General features: G+C 32.6%; 3 protein-coding genes across 6 annotated transcripts in view; all 3 read right to left on the reverse strand.

Moving 5' to 3' along the window:
* Positions 1 to 4,175, reverse strand: part of NfI (Nuclear factor I) — a 69,174-nt gene extending 64,999 nt beyond the window's left edge. For 2 of the 4 annotated variants that reach the window (XM_015335867.2, XM_089170709.1), the window contains exon 1: positions 3,691 to 4,174. In XM_015335867.2, the coding sequence (XP_015191353.2) occupies positions 3,691 to 3,771 (81 nt within the window). In that variant the 5' untranslated portion in view covers positions 3,772 to 4,174. Of the gene's footprint in view, positions 1 to 3,690 lie in introns of all 4 variants that reach the window. The other 2 variants (XM_089170710.1, XM_015335872.2) reach the window with 2 other exon arrangements.
* Positions 4,176 to 7,762: 3,587 nt separating this feature from the next.
* On the reverse strand, positions 7,763 to 10,078 carry Arpc4 (Actin-related protein 2/3 complex, subunit 4). The gene is made up of 4 exons (XM_015335865.2): positions 9,726 to 10,078; positions 9,102 to 9,428; positions 8,755 to 8,925; positions 7,763 to 8,669 (listed from the first exon to the last, which is right to left on the reverse strand). The coding sequence occupies exons 1-4, from the start codon at positions 9,726 to 9,728 to the stop codon at positions 8,664 to 8,666; spliced, it is 507 nt and encodes a 168-aa protein (XP_015191351.1). The 5' UTR covers positions 9,729 to 10,078; the 3' UTR covers positions 7,763 to 8,663.
* A 138-nt stretch (positions 10,079 to 10,216) lies between these two features.
* LOC107074435 (transmembrane protein 45B) lies at positions 10,217 to 11,791 on the reverse strand. The gene is made up of 2 exons (XM_015335864.2): positions 11,587 to 11,791; positions 10,217 to 11,520 (listed from the first exon to the last, which is right to left on the reverse strand). The coding sequence occupies exon 2, from the start codon at positions 11,486 to 11,488 to the stop codon at positions 10,706 to 10,708; it is 783 nt and encodes a 260-aa protein (XP_015191350.2). The 5' UTR covers positions 11,489 to 11,520; positions 11,587 to 11,791; the 3' UTR covers positions 10,217 to 10,705.
* Positions 11,792 to 18,179: the final 6,388 nt, after the last annotated feature.

Genomic DNA, 18,179 nt, shown 5'->3' on the forward strand with positions numbered 1-18,179 from the left:
ACACATATACATATCCAAGGACTATATTAAAAAGCAACGTAAAAAAGACAATGTAGGTACTTTCGGTGGGTAGTTTTCGACCCTTTCCTTCCATGCAACGACACGTCTCCTTCAATCTGGAGAATTACTACGATAGAACGTCACGCTTTCCTTGAATAATAGTCTCGAATATCCTTGCATTTAAAAAGGAAGACAGAGAAAGAAATAATAAAGAGAGAAAAAAGATCAAGATGGAATACGAACGAACGAACGAAAAAAAAAAAAAGAAAGAAAGAAAGAAAAACTCTTTCGAGTAAAAATAATCCGTAGAGAATTCACGAGATAGCCAATGAGAAAGAGATAGAGAGAGAGAGAGAGAGTAAGAAAGAGAGAGAGAGAGAGAAAGATAAAGCGGTGGACGTGTCCGTTTCGTCTAGTCTCGAATAGTTCTTGGAGCCGGACATGGTCCGACCAAGTCAAAGAAATGGATGACACATGGAAGGAGGAGGGAAACGTTTGCTTTCAAGAGAAAGAAGAAGAGACGTGAGCGACGGAAAACGACCAAGAGGATGAGGATAAGGACTGAGAAGAAGAAGAAGAAGAAGAAGAAGAAGAAGAAGAAGAAGAAGAAGAAGAAGAAGAAGAAGAAGAAGAAATAGACAAAAGATAGAATAAGTAGAGAAAACCCGAGAAGACAGAATAAAATGAAATAATAAGACTAAAAATATAAGAAAAAAAGGGAAAAAGATAAAAAGGTAAAACAAGACGAAGAAGAATATCAAAGAGGAAGATAGAAAATAAAAGACGAAGGTGGATAAATAACAGAAAAAGACAACAAATTTAAGAAAAGGAAGAAGACCAAAAAAAGGAACATTGAATAAGAAGAAGATGACGAGAGAATATCAGGACAAGACAGATAAAGATAGAAGAAGAAGAAGAAGAAGATGAAAATAAAGAAAATGGTGCTTTCGAAGAAGAAGGGTAGATTAAGAAGAAAATACAGAAAGAAGTAGACGGAATAAGAAGAAGAGGAAGTCAAGTAAGATGACTGCTACCAAAGAAGGAAGACAGGAAGAAAGAAAAATAATATGAAGAAGAGGAATTAAAGGAAGTGGACTGCTACTGAAGAAGAAAGACAGGAAGACAGGAAGAAAAAAAAAAGAAGAAAAAAAAGAAAAAGAAAGAAAGAAAGAAAGAAGGGAGGCGACCACGCGGCTGCTGCCACTGAAGGCGATCGATAGCCAAACTCCTCTTCGTCTGGCGGGACATAACATAGAACAAGAAGCGTAGAAGCTGAGTGTAGACGCGGAAGAAGAACCTGGACTATGCATGCTTATAAAGGTAAAATAACAAAAAAGAAAAAAGAGACTAAGAAAGAGAAAAAGAGAGAAAGAAAATACATCGCGATACAACCAACAAGGTTCTTCTTATCGGTACTCTTTTCTCGAGAGATGCACCCCTATGTCCTACCATCCCCTACCTCCTTCACTCTCTTCATTCCACTAACCCTCTCCTATACTCTACTGTCCTCTTTGCTGTCTCCTCTTCTCGTTACGTTCGATTTTTTTTACCTTACAAAAGGTACGTTTTAGATCTTGCTTCTACGATTTAAATATAATAATTGTAATTATTATATTTATTATATAATGAATTTATATATTTAATTATGAAATAAATTGAATTACGAAAATCAAAAAGAAAAAAAATTAAGAGTACATATTATATTGCATAATTAATAATTGTATTATTAATAGTTACGTAATAATTTATAAACGTGTATATGAATGTGTACGCGTGTGTAAACATTAATACAGAAAGAAGGTAAAAAAAAAAAAATTATAAATTAGAAAAACTTTGGGTTTAATCAATTTTTCAATCATTTTCCGTAAGCATCAACTTGACGTCCAACACACGCGAGATATTCTTCCCGTCGAAACGATCAGAGAGAGCAAAGATAATTACGTTTCACGTTCTCCCTCATATCCTCCCTCCCGAAACTTTAAAATACGCATCACCCCAAAAATAAGTGTCCCGTACGAGACGCTAACGACCCGTTCTAACTTTGCCGAAAGACGACAAAGCAGAGATTATTATTGGTCCTACGATATTCACACCTACGTCATTTAATTTCTTACTTTTTTCTCTTTTTTTTTGGAAGCGAGGGTGGAGGGAGAGGGGATAATTTTGTATCATCGATATTTTCAATTTCAATTGTAAAAAGTTGTGTCTGTGTAACGTGGATATTTTTACGAGGGTAAATTGAAACAATTTGTTAATCTCAGCAGTAACAAAATGTTTTATTTCTTTTTTTAAATATAATAGTAAATTTGATCGAAATGTTTTAATTCACACACGTAGGCATATGCATTGTATTATTTGAAATAAATTTTGTGAGAAGATGTTCTTTTTTCAGCTCTTCGAGATAATCTTTATATCGCGGGAAACAGCTGACGAGTTTGACTGAAGCTTGAGCTACTTTGATCGAAAAACAACGAACGCCACGCGAAACTATCGAACGTGTTCTTTAACGTCCCTACCGAAACTTACAATTAGGTTTCTATATGTATAAACATATATGTACATACATGTATATGTATTATGTGTTTCGTATGAAAAGCACGCTCGATTTGATTTTAAATTTATTTTAATTATGCGAATAATTAAATGCATTACGATTATTGAATACATATGTATAAATTATGGCAGTGAATTAACTAACAAAAATTCGAAATATCTTTTCTTATGATTTATTTTATAATATAAGTAATTAAAGTAATTTGAATATGAAAAATAAATCATAGAAAATTTATACTGAAATAATTAGTTTCCTTCTAAATGTTTGACGAATGAAATAAACGATGTATGTATGTTTCAGGTGTTATTGAAACCTAATTGTAGTTGAACGAATATCGAATGAATTCTCACGCGAACTCGCTTAAAATATGATCGATACTCTTCGAATACTTTTAAATGAAAACGATTATAAGAAACTAGTGAAAATACTGAATACTTTCAACGTAATACGATAACAAGGATGGATGATTACGTAATGTCCCGATTGGTTGCGGCAGAGAGATGCGCACTTTCGAGAATCACATTTTCAGCTTCCTTCCCGTCGCTAAAACGAACGAGCGAAAAAAGAAAAGAAAAGACCGAATCGGTAAACAAATATTTCAACAACGATAAACACGATAATCTAAAGAACATGAAAGAAATTAAGAAAATAAAATATCCACAAAATTTCATTGAACAATATCGAAAATTGTAACGTTACAATCCGTTTAAAAATAAAAACAATTAAATATGTAAAAATGTACTTGTAAAAAGAAAGAAAATTCTAAATTTATTTATATATAGGAATGATTTAATAATTAATCAAAAATATCGATAGAATACAGGTAAGAATGGTTAGAAGGGTTAAAAGCACGAGGATCCGAGTATGGCTGTTGGATGGCAGCGCGACACGCGCTCGTGATTCGCACGTGTTCTTGACAACGAAAGGGGGTGCCGTGTTAGGGAATAATTATCGACATATTATACTAGATTGCAACGAGACAAGATACACTAATCCAATAAAATAATAATAATAGTAATAAAAATGAAAAAAGAATATATACAAAACGAGAAGTGATGCAAGTATGAAAGATAAAAAAAAGGTAGTTTACAAGATAGAAGATGAAAGTTAAAATAAATGAATGAAAAAACACACACCTGTCCTACGGAAGGGGCCTGCAGGTAAGTCGAGACATCCGGTTCCACCATGCAGCTCCTCAGGGTATCCGGGATGAACATGAGTAGGTGGGAGGACGGTGGCGGTCCAGGTTGAAGCCGGCTGATAGCAGCTTCTGGTTGAATGAGGAAGTCAGCTAGGATTGAGGAAGGTTCCTGCTGCTGACGACGCTCGTAATTTTCGGCGAGTAGCGTCGTGGCCGTCGCGACGCCGCGGCTAAAGCCGCAAAGCGCGCGTGGATCGCGAACCGCGAACGCGGAACGCGACTGTCAGAACCGGGCTACGCGAATAAGATTATTGGAACGGTAACGGTAACGGTAAAGTCTAATAAACGATCCGAATTTAATACACTGACGTGATTGAATTTCTTACAAAAAGATGTCCTATTTAAATTGACGAAAAATAATGCAAGAAGGACAACACCAAGATGTGCGTTAACGATTTCACCACGACGACGTCTCCTTCTCGTTGTTGTCTTCTTCGTCTTCTTCTTTTCCTCCTCCACCGCCACCACCACCACCACCACCACCACCTCCTCCTCCTCTTTCTCGCCGTCAACGACGACGACTAGTATGCTGTCTCTCAAAACGATCAAATCCGACAGTGTTAACAATCTCCCGGTGAACGACGCACCGTCCTCTGCCTTGTTATTGTTGTTACCACGCTTATGTTTATTCTTCTCGTCAAAGTTTTCGTTTTTCCCCTGATAATAATAAACGTTGGTAGCAGTAGTAGTATTAGTAACAGTAATTGTAGTTGTAGTAGTAGTAATAGTAGTAGTAATAGTAATAGTAGTAGTAGTCTGGTGTAAGGTGATGCTGCGTTCCTCCTCCTTGTTATCGTCCTCGTCGTTGGTGAACCTTTGATTGTCGGGTGGTGGTGGGACACCGCACCCAGGCACACGCATCCTATCTAACGCGAGCCACAACTCCTAACTCTCGACTTAGGCCCTCTCTCTGTTTTCTCGTACCGCACGCAAGACTCTTTCTCTTTTTCTGTCTTTCTCTCTCTCTCTTTCTCTCTTTCTATATTTATATATATATATATATATTTATCTTTGTCTTTCTCTTCGTTTGTCTATCTATCTCTACCTATGCACCTGTTTCTGTCTTTCTTTCTCTATTTCTCCCACCCCACCCCTCTCCTCACACTCTCTCTCTCTCTCTCTCTCTCCCACTACCCTTCTCCTCCAATGAGTAACCCTTACGTGCGCGAATCTCTGTCTCTGCCTCCCTCTCTTACTCCCTCCCTAGCCCTTTCTCTATCTATTTATCTATCTCTCTCTCTCTCTCTCTCTGTTTCTGTTTCTGTCTTCCTCTCTCTCTCTTTCTCTCTCTGTCTTTCTCTATGTATGGTCGTGGTCTCGAGTAGTAGGCTCTGCCTCGACGGCGTCGACGATGACGACTCTTGTTCTTCTTCCTCTCGGCTCCTTCTCGTTTCCCGTTCCCGATCGGGAGACGCCAGGTCCCAGACTACGCCGACTCCGAGTTACAGCCGCTGCGTCGGCGTCGGCGTAAAAGCACGAGGCGTCGCGCAAGCTCGACGCCGACGCCGCCGCCGCCGCCACCACCACCACCAATACAACTATCGTCATCGTCATCATAGTTGTCGATGAAAGAAAAAGAAAGTCAAGATTGTCGGAGGGATGAGGATGAACAATTTGCTTATATGTATATATGCGAGACTATGACTCTATATGGACATGTAAGACAGAGAAAAATATATGTAAGTGTTGTGTGTGTGTGTGTGTGTGTAAGAAAGAGAAAGAGAGATGAAAATGAGAAAGTTACGTAGATGAGATGTATGACGTATAATGTGTATGTAGCTTTGTGTATGTATACGTTAAAAAGAGAGAAAGAGAGAAAAGAATGAACAAAAGATATATATATGAGTAGCAATATGTATATATAAAAGAGAGAAAGAATGAGGGATGAAAAGAGAAAGATACGTCACGTGTAACAGAGTGAGAGAGAAAGAGAGAGGGATGAAGGGAAAATACGTAAATATATATACGTGATGTAATAGAAAGAAAGAAAGAGAAAAGAAATGATATCGGTCAAAAGAAAAGCTTCTTTATACGTTAATCACTAGGAAGAATTGTTCTCTCTCCCTTCATCCCTCGGTATGTTGTTCGTTTACTGATACCAACGAACATGACTCTTTTCCTCACCGTTCTTCTTCTTCTTCTTCGTTCCTTCGAGTATTTTTGGGGACTTGCGTTAAGAATTAGACTCTCGAGCCGACTTCGAAACCACGAACACTCGCTTTTAAAACGAATGATTTGAAAGAACACTACTTTTTTTATTTTTTTCCTTACTAAAGTATTTGGTTTTTCATATCCATAATTTGAATCGTACAAATCAAATTCTCAACTCTGATTGGTCGAATTTTATTCTATGCAAATTGACGCGAACGAAATTGAAACAATAATTATGTATACACGTATATGTATCTGTTATTATATAAATAATTATTTTCAATGTAAATTTCGTTTGAAAAGTGTTTATATATTTAATTTGAAAAAAGATCAATGATCGTTTTGAATGAAAATTCTTGATATTAATCGATAATCGCGTTCACGAATTTGATATTGACTCCATCTTGTTTTTTTTAATCATTTTTTTCGATATTCATTTCGTACATATATATCTAATAACAATAATAGTAATTAGTAGAACAATGTTGATTAGTACAAATGATCGTACGGTATTTTTTCCTTTTGTCAAATACTTGTAAAATTTCTTAGAAATTCTTCTAGGAGTAACCAAACGAAGTTTAATCTTTGACAGTCTCGACCCGTTATCCACTTACCCTTCTTACAAATTCAAATATGTCCACTAGACGCGCGCTCCATTATAAACTACCTTTTCGCGTATGCGAGACATTCTACTGTAAGTCTTTAGAAAATACGCGAGATTGACAAGAGTATACTAAGCTTTCTCGCGTTGCAAATACCCGTACGTGTCATGCACGTGTATATGTCCTTGTACGTGTCGACTGTCACACCGTCACGTTCAAGGAAAGAGAAAGAGAGAGAAAGAAAAGGCGCGAACGTTTCGAGTTATCTTCGGGAGAGTTCGTGTTCGGAAAATTCGCGAATCGACACTGACCGAAGTCAACGCCTGATTGGTCACGAGAACCTCTCCTATCTACACCCTTCCACCAATATGGAAATAGGAGTCACCGCGAACGTGATGGATTCCAGCATTCGAAAAAGATACCTTGGTACAAAGTGTTGCCTTCGTTAAGGCGTCTCTTTTAAAAATAATCGATACAAATATTATTATCGATTCACATCGTTTATTTTTATTTACATTAGTCGTTGAAATCTTATTAATTATAATAACTAAATAAAATTAATACAAATTATAAAAATAAAGAACTGAGGTTAGGAACAAGTTGAACTTGTACGTAAAAAGTAACTTGTTATTATAATAAAATTAAATAAAAGCGAATAAAAATTTAAATCATTTTCTTTTCGTTCCTTCTATTTTTATCTATTGTTAAAAATATTAACCCCATTTTTTAAATATCCACTTTGTGTGGATCAACGCGCAATAAATTCTATTTCTAACAATTAAATAATATACATATTAGATTTATTGATAAAAAAAATACGCCTAGTCATATGCCTTTTTTAATTTCAAACTCAATGACGTAAACCAAATTATTTATATAGCTTAAAAGTACAAAATTTAGAAATTAAAACGAAAGTGGTAGAAGTGGCAATGACAATGGCGGGAAAAAATAAAACGTAAAGAAAATACATTGGATTAATTGTTGTAAGTGGATAATAAATATCCCTTATTGCATTAAATCTTATTCACGCGATATTCAAATGAAAGAGTTCATTTTTTTTTGTTGTCGTCATTGTTAATTACAATAAATACAATTAACGATTTTTGTGTTAACTCTTTAGTATTTATCGCGGTTTGTATGAAAGTGTGTATGTGAGTGTATTTGTGTTATTAGAATAATTATAATTATACAGTCCCTTCCTTCTGTTATACTAAATAATGTTTGGCAGTTCATTGACGCTTAATTAGAATATAATTATCGGTGGACGTTCATTTTCTTTATTGATATTTAAGTATGCTAACGTATCAACACACGTAGTCTTTTTTTCTTCAGGATCGTGCGTCAAAGGAACCCGCTCGGTAAATATTATATCTTTCCATTATTTAGTGCAATTTTTCAATCTAACTATGTCATAATTCATAATAGCTTCTTCCTCGTCTTTAAACGACGATGACGACAAATACGATACTTAACGGTACAAAATTACAAGTAGTGTACAGAAAGTTGTTGTTTTTTTTTTCTTTTTTTTTTATATTAATTAACTAACACGATAATCTATGTTCAATAATTCTTCTGATAGTAGAAGAAGTTTGGAAGAATGTTTTTTTTTTTTAATGTTAAATCGATGTCTCTATAATCTAGGAATAATTACCTATTTAAATGTATTATTGTAAAAAATATACAATGCAGGCAGACGATGTAACATTTATTGATTCTGAGATTAAACCAGTCTAAAAATCTTCTTCGCAGCTTTGTCTGTCGCTTCTTCCAAGAAGCATTTTCAAGTTCTTTCTTTTTATTTCATATACATTGATCTATTTTTTTGTTTTGTTTTTCCCTTACTCAAAATCCTTTCTTAATTTCCTTCGTTACAATAAATAACCGATCAAATGTCTTTGATACTTACGCTCAATCTTATGTCAGAATTATCATTTACATTTCCAAGTACATTTGGACTCGATGGAATTTAGTTGAATGAAATTGAATCGAAGGTTAAGATACTTTAGTTAGATGAGGGACCATCTTGAGTAAATTATTATAACATTCATGATCTCTTTTTCTAATGTTGGTTATCGGAGAGAATTTCTTTACTGCATCCTCTTTTCACTGCCTTTCGTTTATAGACACTTATCCATAACAATCTGCACTTTATGGATTAGAACTGAAAATAAAATGATATTAAATATAATTAATGATAACATATTACAATTATCGTACTAATGTAGAGATAATATATTTATACTAACCCTCTTTAAAAATTCTTCCGCACAAATACGAGCTCTGGCATTCATAGAAAGTTTCATTTCACTGATTTCTCTATCAATTTCCTCCATAAAATGAATCACAAAGTCTACTATCTTATGTTTATACATTTGTTCTACATGAATGTTTGTGATAAGAAAACTAATGTCATAACCCTGTTATAAGAAATAAATAACAAAATTATCTTTGCAAAATAAAATCTAATTAATATAATATTGAATTAGGTTGTTTGATAAGTCTACACAGTTTTTGCCACTGCAGTTATTTAGAAAAAAAAAAAAAAACTGTGCAAAATTGTCAGACAAGCTAATATAATTTGAAATATACTTACTTCTATAGGTTTTCTCCTAAGTATCATAAAATGTTCCGCTCTCATAGTCATGAATCTTGTGAAGTTATGACAGAGAATCTTTTCCAGATCGTCTGCCTGTTTAACGGCGATACTTATTCTCATACTATTTATACTTGATTCTATTAATACTTTCTCCTTATCGTTTCTGCTGATCAATATAGGCGTTAACAAAAGTTCTTTACTTGCTCTAACTTCTACTTCGGGTTTATTGTGCTTCTCTACTATTTGGGAAGAAAAATTTTCAAGACACATTGCAGCAGTGAGAGTACGTCTCACCGCCATGAGATAAGGTTTCAACGTTCCAGACTGTAATGTAAAAAAACAAATACATTTAAAAAAAAAAAAAAGAACTTAATAAAATTTAACTTAAACATTTATTCAACAATTGCAGTTCCTTTTACTTTCTAATGTTTATCATATTTTTTTATTCTTATAATTATTTCATGTAATATAATGACAATATAAAGTAGAATAAAGTTATCATAAATAAGAGATACTGAAGCAACCACATACATCCTGTCTTATTGATAAAGTATATTCTTTTTAGATATATTGCAATAAATATTTTTTTATCGTTAAAATTTATTTAAAAAAATATCTTACCATTATTACAAAAGGATAACAAACTTTGAATCCTTCTTCTTCTTTATATCCTTATGATTTTTTCAACAATCTCCTCCTTTTACTAAAAATATATGTTAACACGTGAAAAATGACACATTACGTTCCTTACATATCACAGGGTTGGGTTCAGCCGGTTTGATTCTTACAATTTAGGAGTGTTTTCATTGGACACATTGTGCTACGTAAGAAGTCTCTTCCTATTGGTCAGTTTATTTCCGACTGGACAATTCTATCTAAATCGATATATATTTATCGAATTTATTATATTTTTACAGTTAATTTATTTACAATAATAAATACTAATTATAATTTATTATTATTTAATAAATGAGGACTTTGATATTTACGAAATAAATGAAATATTATTTTCAAGTAATTGTGAACAAGGCTTGATATCATTGCAGCGCCATATTTAAAATCGAACGTATACGAAACAATTCATTTACTCATAAAGTAAAAAACCGCTAAAGTTGAGTTAGTATATTACGTCATATATTAAAAAAATTGATTCTTACAATTAGAAATACAATATTCGTGTATCAAATTCTAATGGTATAAATTTGGCACATAATAAAAGGTAAAAAATAGTGTATAAATAATTATAAATATAGTAAATATATATGTATAGTTTCCTAATACGTTAATAAATATAACAAATATCATAAGGCACAGTCTTATTTGAATTGGTATCATCGTTGATTAATGTTTTGAGTATTGTATAGAGATATTAGTTATAATATTATTGCAGTATTGTACTAATACTATTATTATTGCGTATAAAATGAATTTAAAGAAATAAATTGTACTACGCTGTACAATATCTCATGTATAATAGCAATAAGTATGATTACGCTTACTACGAGTCTATCTTTTGATAATATATAATTGTATAAAAATCTCACTACCTGACGATTGAAGACCTATAGTGTTCAATATCACTACACCATTAAATGATCCAATTATATTCTTTGGTCTGGTTCTTGACAATAATCATAAATTGGTATTTCAGGTGGTTCCTCGACTACTAATTTTGGCGCACAAGATCTTGTAATGCTGACGATACACAAAGTTATAGCAGATGCAGCTGCTATATGCCAGGAGAAGGCTAAAACAACCCTAGCAGGTAAGAGTGGTTCTACACGATACATACGAACCATGTGAAATATCCATCCACCGTGTAAAAGAGTTGTGCAAGCTCTTAAAAGTTTGATTTCTGGCCATACAAGTTCTAAGGTAATAGCAAAAGATGTTGTCCAAACGATACCTGCTAAAATTATGTTAACCGCTGAACTTTCATCACAAATGGCCCAAACAAAAAGAAATCCTTCGACAAAAAAGCTTTGTGCCAAAGCCATTTTGACTAATCCATCGCTTATGTTATGAGGAAAATAAAAATTTAAAACGTCCACCAGACCAGAGAATGCAAAGAATAGATACATGGTTGCGTGGACAACTTTATGAGATACTACTCCAGCATCTGACAAACCGCTTGTTAGAGTACCGAACAAACCTATTGCTGTTGCTATTAACTTAAGACTACCTTCTAATGGATGATTGGTAAATACTCGTTTACATTTCTTCCAAAATCTAATACCCTTTGTCATGGACTCGTCCTCCTTCGGTCTTAATGAAATCCAGAACTTAGCATATTCATAACACCATTTCAATCCAAATCCATAAAAAATACTACCAGTTAGAATATAAGGCAAACAACTATCCATCGTATACATGGTAAAGCTCATTTACAGCACACTGATTTAAATATGCGTTGTTTCTGAAATGTCAATATATATTAATATCAGTCTATACACTTTAATTTTTTAAATGTTTTCTTTGTTACCTTGATTGCACAATAATTTTGTCCTATAATTCAATTTAGTGTTTTCTTTAAATCATGGTTAAAAAAGAACTTTTAGTTTCACTCAAATATTATTTTTAATTATAATAAATGTAGGACAAGTGTTTTAATAAAAGAATGATAACTTATTAACACAAAATGCCTTACAAGGCAATGTGACGCCAATGCCACAATGATCAACCCACGCATCTAATATAATGTAATTATTTTCAGATCGTGACCTTCTTTATCGACACTGCACCGAAGATAAATATAGTAGCAAATAAAAAAATTAATTAACATTCATATTAGTACATAATTGAATTTAAATTTTAATTAGGAAAAAAAGTTTTAATACTTTTTCTTTTCTAATATCATCACCAAATTTGTCGATAATGTTGCGTGTGATACGAAATGATAAAATACAGTTTTATCTTCTATTTTAATGCCTTGTGATCATCTACAGATAATTTTTAAATAATATTATATTTATAAAAGATGATACTACTCACATTTTCAAGATAACGTGATATAAATTTCTATTAAATTAATTTTCATAATTTAAAATTAATCCGCAAATCAAATTTGTATAATTTATCTCTAATTAAATTAAAATAATTACACATAAACGCAAATATTTTTTTTTTTGTAAATATAAAACATGAAAGCATGAAAAAGAAATGATTGCATTGAAGCATGAAAAATAAAGTTTGAAATTTATGTTTTTTAAAAAAATAGAAAACAATACTAACAATTTGTGAATAATTCTTTCGAAGATGTTTCCAAGCATTTAAATAGAGCTTTTCATACCTAGATGTATGTTTCGATTATCATTATGTAAATTGACTCAATGCTGTGGTGTATATTTACTTACTTTGCACAGGATACATGGATTTATGTTGCGTTTGATCTTTCAAAATATATGTGTGCGTGTCTTACTGTATAAATAGAAATTTGGCAATATTGGTGGTAATATTAAAGAAAAACTTAGTATGAAAAAAACATCTATCGAATGTTACTATAATGAATTTGCAATTAATTGAACTATTTTTAAGTTCATTTATTCTATATGTATATTAATTATAACATAATTGTAAAAATTAAGTTATATTAGATGTAGAAATTAATTTGGTTCCTTTTAAAACAAATTTAGTATTTATTTATAGCACATAACTGTAAGTATTATTAATTATTGAATATTTCTATATTTAAATATTCACCAAATTAGATAAATATAAATAATATTGAATTATTTATATATTTCTATTAGATTAGAATATATTATCGCCGTATTAACACCTCGAATGATGTATTTAGTGTAATTCTTTTGTTATTTCCCTTGTAACCAAAAATATCCACAAACAACACACATACACATTAAATATATTTGCCCACGTTATAATGTGATCATAGTTACAGAGAAATTTCTTTTATATATAAAATAATATACACATATAAATGTATGTTGCTTGGTCATAGATTTTGGTATCGCAGTAGAGACTAATACACGGATTATTGCAAGAGGTTTGATCGCATCTGTCATATACAATGCATTATTATTCCATTTCTATACTATATTTCCCTACATCCGATTTCTGCGACGGACATGGCCGAGTACGTTGATACACGTCGGCAAGTAATCCCGCAATAGGATTACGTTCTCGACGATGGTCGACAAATGAGAAAATAAGTAGATTTTTTCCTACTAATATAATAAATACACTATTATATTAATAACAATCTTCTAATGACGAATCTAACTAATAATCATTTATATTGCTTATTAATTTTACATTTTTATAATATCATCCCATAGAGTCTTCGAATGCTTTATAAAAATAGCATGCACGTGTTTGTACATACAATTAATATTAATTACAAGAAAACTTTGTATATTTATTTTATGTTTTTTTTTCTTTTTACTTATGGCATATAATTTTTATTTGTTGTTTGCTAAATATGGCCAATAAATATGTGTACATAAAATTTGCAGTAAGTTGATAGAATAAGTAATGTTAGAGTATACAATTTACTTTTGAAATATTTAATAATTACAAGTGTTATTTGATTAAATATAAAATATCGAACAATTGGACATTACTAATTGACCAATCAACGTAAATATATTTTTTTTCTGACACTTGACAGAGTTTTTATGTTTAGAATATTTTCTTCATGAAAACTGGAAAGAGTTGCATCGGTAAAAAAGGAACATAGAAGGAACATATTTTTTCCATTTTCATTTCAACGGGACAGCGAAAGACGTCGACGTCGACGTCGACAACGACGACGACGACGACGAAGGAGCAGAAGAAGAAATAGAAGAAGAAAGAGAAAGAGAAATAGAAAAGGGACGGTAGGATCGGGGGTGCAATTCATATTTGTCCGTAGGCAGCAGCGGAATTGCACCTTTAATCAAGATTTCTACCAATTTGCGAGCGCCGACGGCGCGAAGACAAAGCCTATTGTTGCCGTAACTGGTTGGGGCTTCGAGTGTTCCAACGCAACGACGAAAGAGAGAGAGACCGATGCGTGTGTATACCGGGTGTACTTTACAATCGTTCTACATGACATGTTAAAAGAAAAAAAAAGCTATTCAAAACTAAAGAGAAATATCTAAAAAAAAAAAAAAGGGAAATTTTTAAAAATTCTTCCACCTTGATAAGTTCAGGACAACAATCAAATATGAAAGGTAAAGAATTAGAAACACTAAATATGTTATAAGGATCAGTGAATTGTTAGCAAAGATGTAGTAGTTCGTTTCTCGAACACACAACAATTGAACAAAAGAGATAGAGAAAGAGAGGAATAATGGGGAACTAAAAGAGCGAGTTAAAGAATGTAAGTAAAATAAAGGTAAAGTAGGAAGGTATACATCGAAGAACGGGTACACCCGTTATCCGAAAATGTAAGAGTACGTGTGCCTTCGGTCGTCTCTGTTGGGTTAGGTCCGAAAGAGTGAGGAGTACGTGAAAAGAGAGGAGAGAGATAGAAAGAGAAGAGGATTCTGAAGCGGAGGCTGACGCTCAGGGACTGCCAAGCTAGTCGCTTCGCATCCCAGAAGCCTCCTACCCCACCATTTGCTTCCGGCTAAGCCCGTTGCCACCGCGTCCCAAGCAACTTCAAGCCACTCGTACTTCTGTTTGTGTTTGCTAATTGTGAATTGTCTACTTCTTGCCGGTTGTGCCCTGTGTGTACGTTTGTTGGGAAGGGATATGCCGAGAAGGAGGAGGACGATGATGACTGCGACTACGACGACGACGACGACGACAAGGAGGAACGCTTGAGAAGGGCCGTGTGCTGCTACGAGAAAGAGAAAGATAGATAATAATAATAGAGAAAGATGAACAGACTTGTAGAAGAGAAGAAGGTAGACAGCGAGTAGAGCTAGGAGGATATCGCCTACGAAATGCCTCAGACCGAGGAAAAGCATCCCCTTGGGGATTCCTACTTTCTTCCTTGCACCTACACCCTTTCCCTCCCCCGTTTATCCCGTCTTCTCTTCACCTATGTAGTAGTTGTGGTAGTAACCTCTATCTCTCTCTCTCTTCCTAGTTCACCCCGCAGACACTCGAGTTTACCTCACTAGTCGCTGCTTACACGAGTACCATCCGCCAAGAGGCACCCGCGAGCGAAAGGGTACCAATTTTTAGCCAACCCACCATTTCCCTCGAGCTATCTCCTCTTTCTGCCACGCGTCTTCCATCTTATTCTTTCTTTTTTTTTTCTTGCTTTCATTTCTTTTCTCATTCTTCGTTAGAAATCATATTTTTCTTCCCCTTTGATCAGATATCAAGATTTCAAGGGCTGCGATTAATATCAATTCTTGTTCTTTGTAATCGACCATCGTTATTACCATTTGTCTTCCTTCCTCTCTTCTTCTTCTTCTTCTTCTTCTTCTTCTTCTTCTTCTTCTTCTTCTTCTTCTTCTTCTTCTTCTTCTTCTTCTTCCTTTTCTAAGGACAATTTTCGAGCCGATAATAAGACGAATCTCAACGAGGACTTGGTGTCGACTCGTATCATTTTATTGAGAAAAGACCAGACCGAATCTCCAAGGGAAAAGCAACTGTGAGAGAGAGAGTGAGAGAGGGAAGGAAGGGACAGGGAAAGGGAGTTATGGGGTGGAGAAAATCTGTTGACTCTACCCTCTACTTTCAAACGAACGTTTCCCGACGTTGAATATATCCCAGTCTGTCTATATATATTTCTTTCTTTCTTTTTCTTTCTCTTTCTCTCTCTCTCTCTCTCTCTCTCTCTCTCTCTCTCTCTCTCTCTCTCTCTCTCTCTCTCTTTACAAACGGGGGACATATTGTTTGGTTCAGTAATTCCTCGCGTTATTTCCCGTGTTTGCTTTTTATCATTGTAAACCGATATAGATTGTGTCCGAGGCAAGTTCCCTAGAGTAGTGGTGATTTACGTGAGAGAGAGAGAGAGAGAGAGAGATAAATTTATCTAAATAGAGAGAACGAGCTTTTGCAAGAGATATAGATAGAGATCAATAGAAATAAATAATAATATAAAAAAGAAAAGAGATAAAAAAAATGGATAACTCGATCCAATCCTTTCTTCCTTCCGAATTTTTATATCCTTCCTCCCCAACCCTTTCCGTGATTCTTCCTTCCTAGCTTTGAAATTAGGACAAAAAAAGCTTTTAATTAAACTCCCGCTCACACTCACACCATGGATATTCATATAAATATATTTACACGTGTTTATGTGTATAAATATTTCGTTCGTTAAGAAGATAAAAGTTTTTATACGTGACAATTATTAATAATTGTTGCTACGTATTTATAACTTTTAATTGATTAATAAAATAGAATTTTTTATTATTATTATTATTATTATTATTATTATTATTATTATTATTATTATTATTATTATTATTATTATTAAATACTGTTTGAAGATCTGGATCAAATTATTAGGAGTCTTCCTTTTTTCATTTGTTCTACGTTGTGTTTTAACTTTTGTTTACAAGCAAATTAATTTGAACAAATATTAGGATATTTTATAAATTCAGTTTTTTAATATGCATAATTGCACAGAGTATTATAAATATAAAAATAAAATTTTTGATAAAAATTTAAAGAGAACTAATACGTGGATGTATTGTACAGTTTTTAGTCTAACGTAGAAAATTTCTTTTTTCAATTAAAATTACTTTTATTTATTAAAAAAATATTCTTCATCAAATATTTAATCATTACAATTTGTTCAATTAAGATTTAAATTTGGAATATTAAATATAACCAAATTTAGTTCAGAATTTGTTTATCATTACTAAAAGTACAATTTGAAATTTTTAAACCAATTCAAAAGATTGTTTAAATAAAGTATTTGTTTATACATTGTTTATACTTAAAAATGAACAATCAACCAAATAACCGAATTGATTCCATTGAAATTTGATAAAACAATTTTTGATATGTAGGTATTATTATTTCGTTTGGAATTTCAAATAAATTGATTCATTTAAAAATGTTATTAAATCTATTATATAACGCAAATATTGGAATAATTAAATCTGACGGATTGATGATTGTCATTAATGAGTAAAAATATTTTTACATGTATAACAAGAATATAAAATAGTGAATAGTACGTGAAAGTTATCGTAGAAACGTGTTAGCGAGATTTTATCTACTCCATAAAAAAAAAAGAATTATTTCCGTTCAATATTCTGATACTATGAAAACTGTAGGATTTAATAAAAATAATTATTTGATGAAGAATATTATACATATATCTATGTATATATATATATATATATATATATATTATATTAAATTTTCATAATATTAAATATTGTATATAGCATATATATACGTGAGTATACTCGAGGTGTTTGAATAAGTTGAAGAACAAATACATCCACACGTAGCTACGTATGTAAGTATAATCCAATTCATCGTGAGCTCCACGTGGATGAGTTTGAATTTAGAAGTTCGAATTGTCTTTCGAGTGGTTGCGTGCGACGCCATAGGTATCGAGCACGCTTGTCATATGGCAGGGCACGTGCATCGACGCCAAACTTGTCGCGGGGCAAACAACAACGAATAAAACAAGTCTCCTCTTCTCTAAGGGCTGTCTATCTCGAACAAAACTTCCCCGTTTGTTAGTGGTGTCACCCTATTAAAAAAAAAAATAAAATAAAATAAAAGACGAATACCATTAGGACCAAGATATTTCACATTAAATTAAATTTGGATCTTGAGTGATAATCAAAATAAATCATTGACTAAAATGATTATAATCATAAGATCGTATTTATAATTTCAAAGTAATTGCATAATAATTATCTTCACACGAACTTATGCTTATCTTTCGAGTCGACGAAATTCAATCTAAACTTTGATCGAAATACAATTTAAATGAAAATAAAAGAAAGTAACGATAATAAAATAATTAAATAAAATGTTATATTAATTGATTTTAGAACAAATTTCATACATTTGTAAAAATCATATTTAACGTATCACTTCTCATGCCAAGCTACTTAGATAATACGTTGATAATGAATAAAAGTAAAAAATGAAGTATAGATGGATGAAATAGGGTAGAATCAAGAGAAAATAAGAAGGGGTTAGCGTAAT

Source organism: Polistes dominula, unplaced genomic scaffold (genome assembly GCF_049000335.1).
Source record: "Polistes dominula isolate Pdom_NZ unplaced genomic scaffold, Pdom_raw_medaka contig_79, whole genome shotgun sequence".
Classification (NCBI taxonomy): domain Eukaryota; kingdom Metazoa; phylum Arthropoda; class Insecta; order Hymenoptera; family Vespidae; genus Polistes; species Polistes dominula.

Excerpts from the sequence above, each read along its gene's own strand:
- Arpc4 (XM_015335865.2), bottom strand. Across the intron at positions 8,926-9,101 it reads TTAGGAGAAAACCTATAGAA|GGTTATGACATTAGTTTTCT; the intron begins GTAAGTATATTT and ends TTCTTATAACAG.
- LOC107074435 (XM_015335864.2), bottom strand. The coding sequence starts at position 11,488 with ATGAGCTTTACCATGTATACGATGGATAGTTGTTTGCCTTATATTCTA.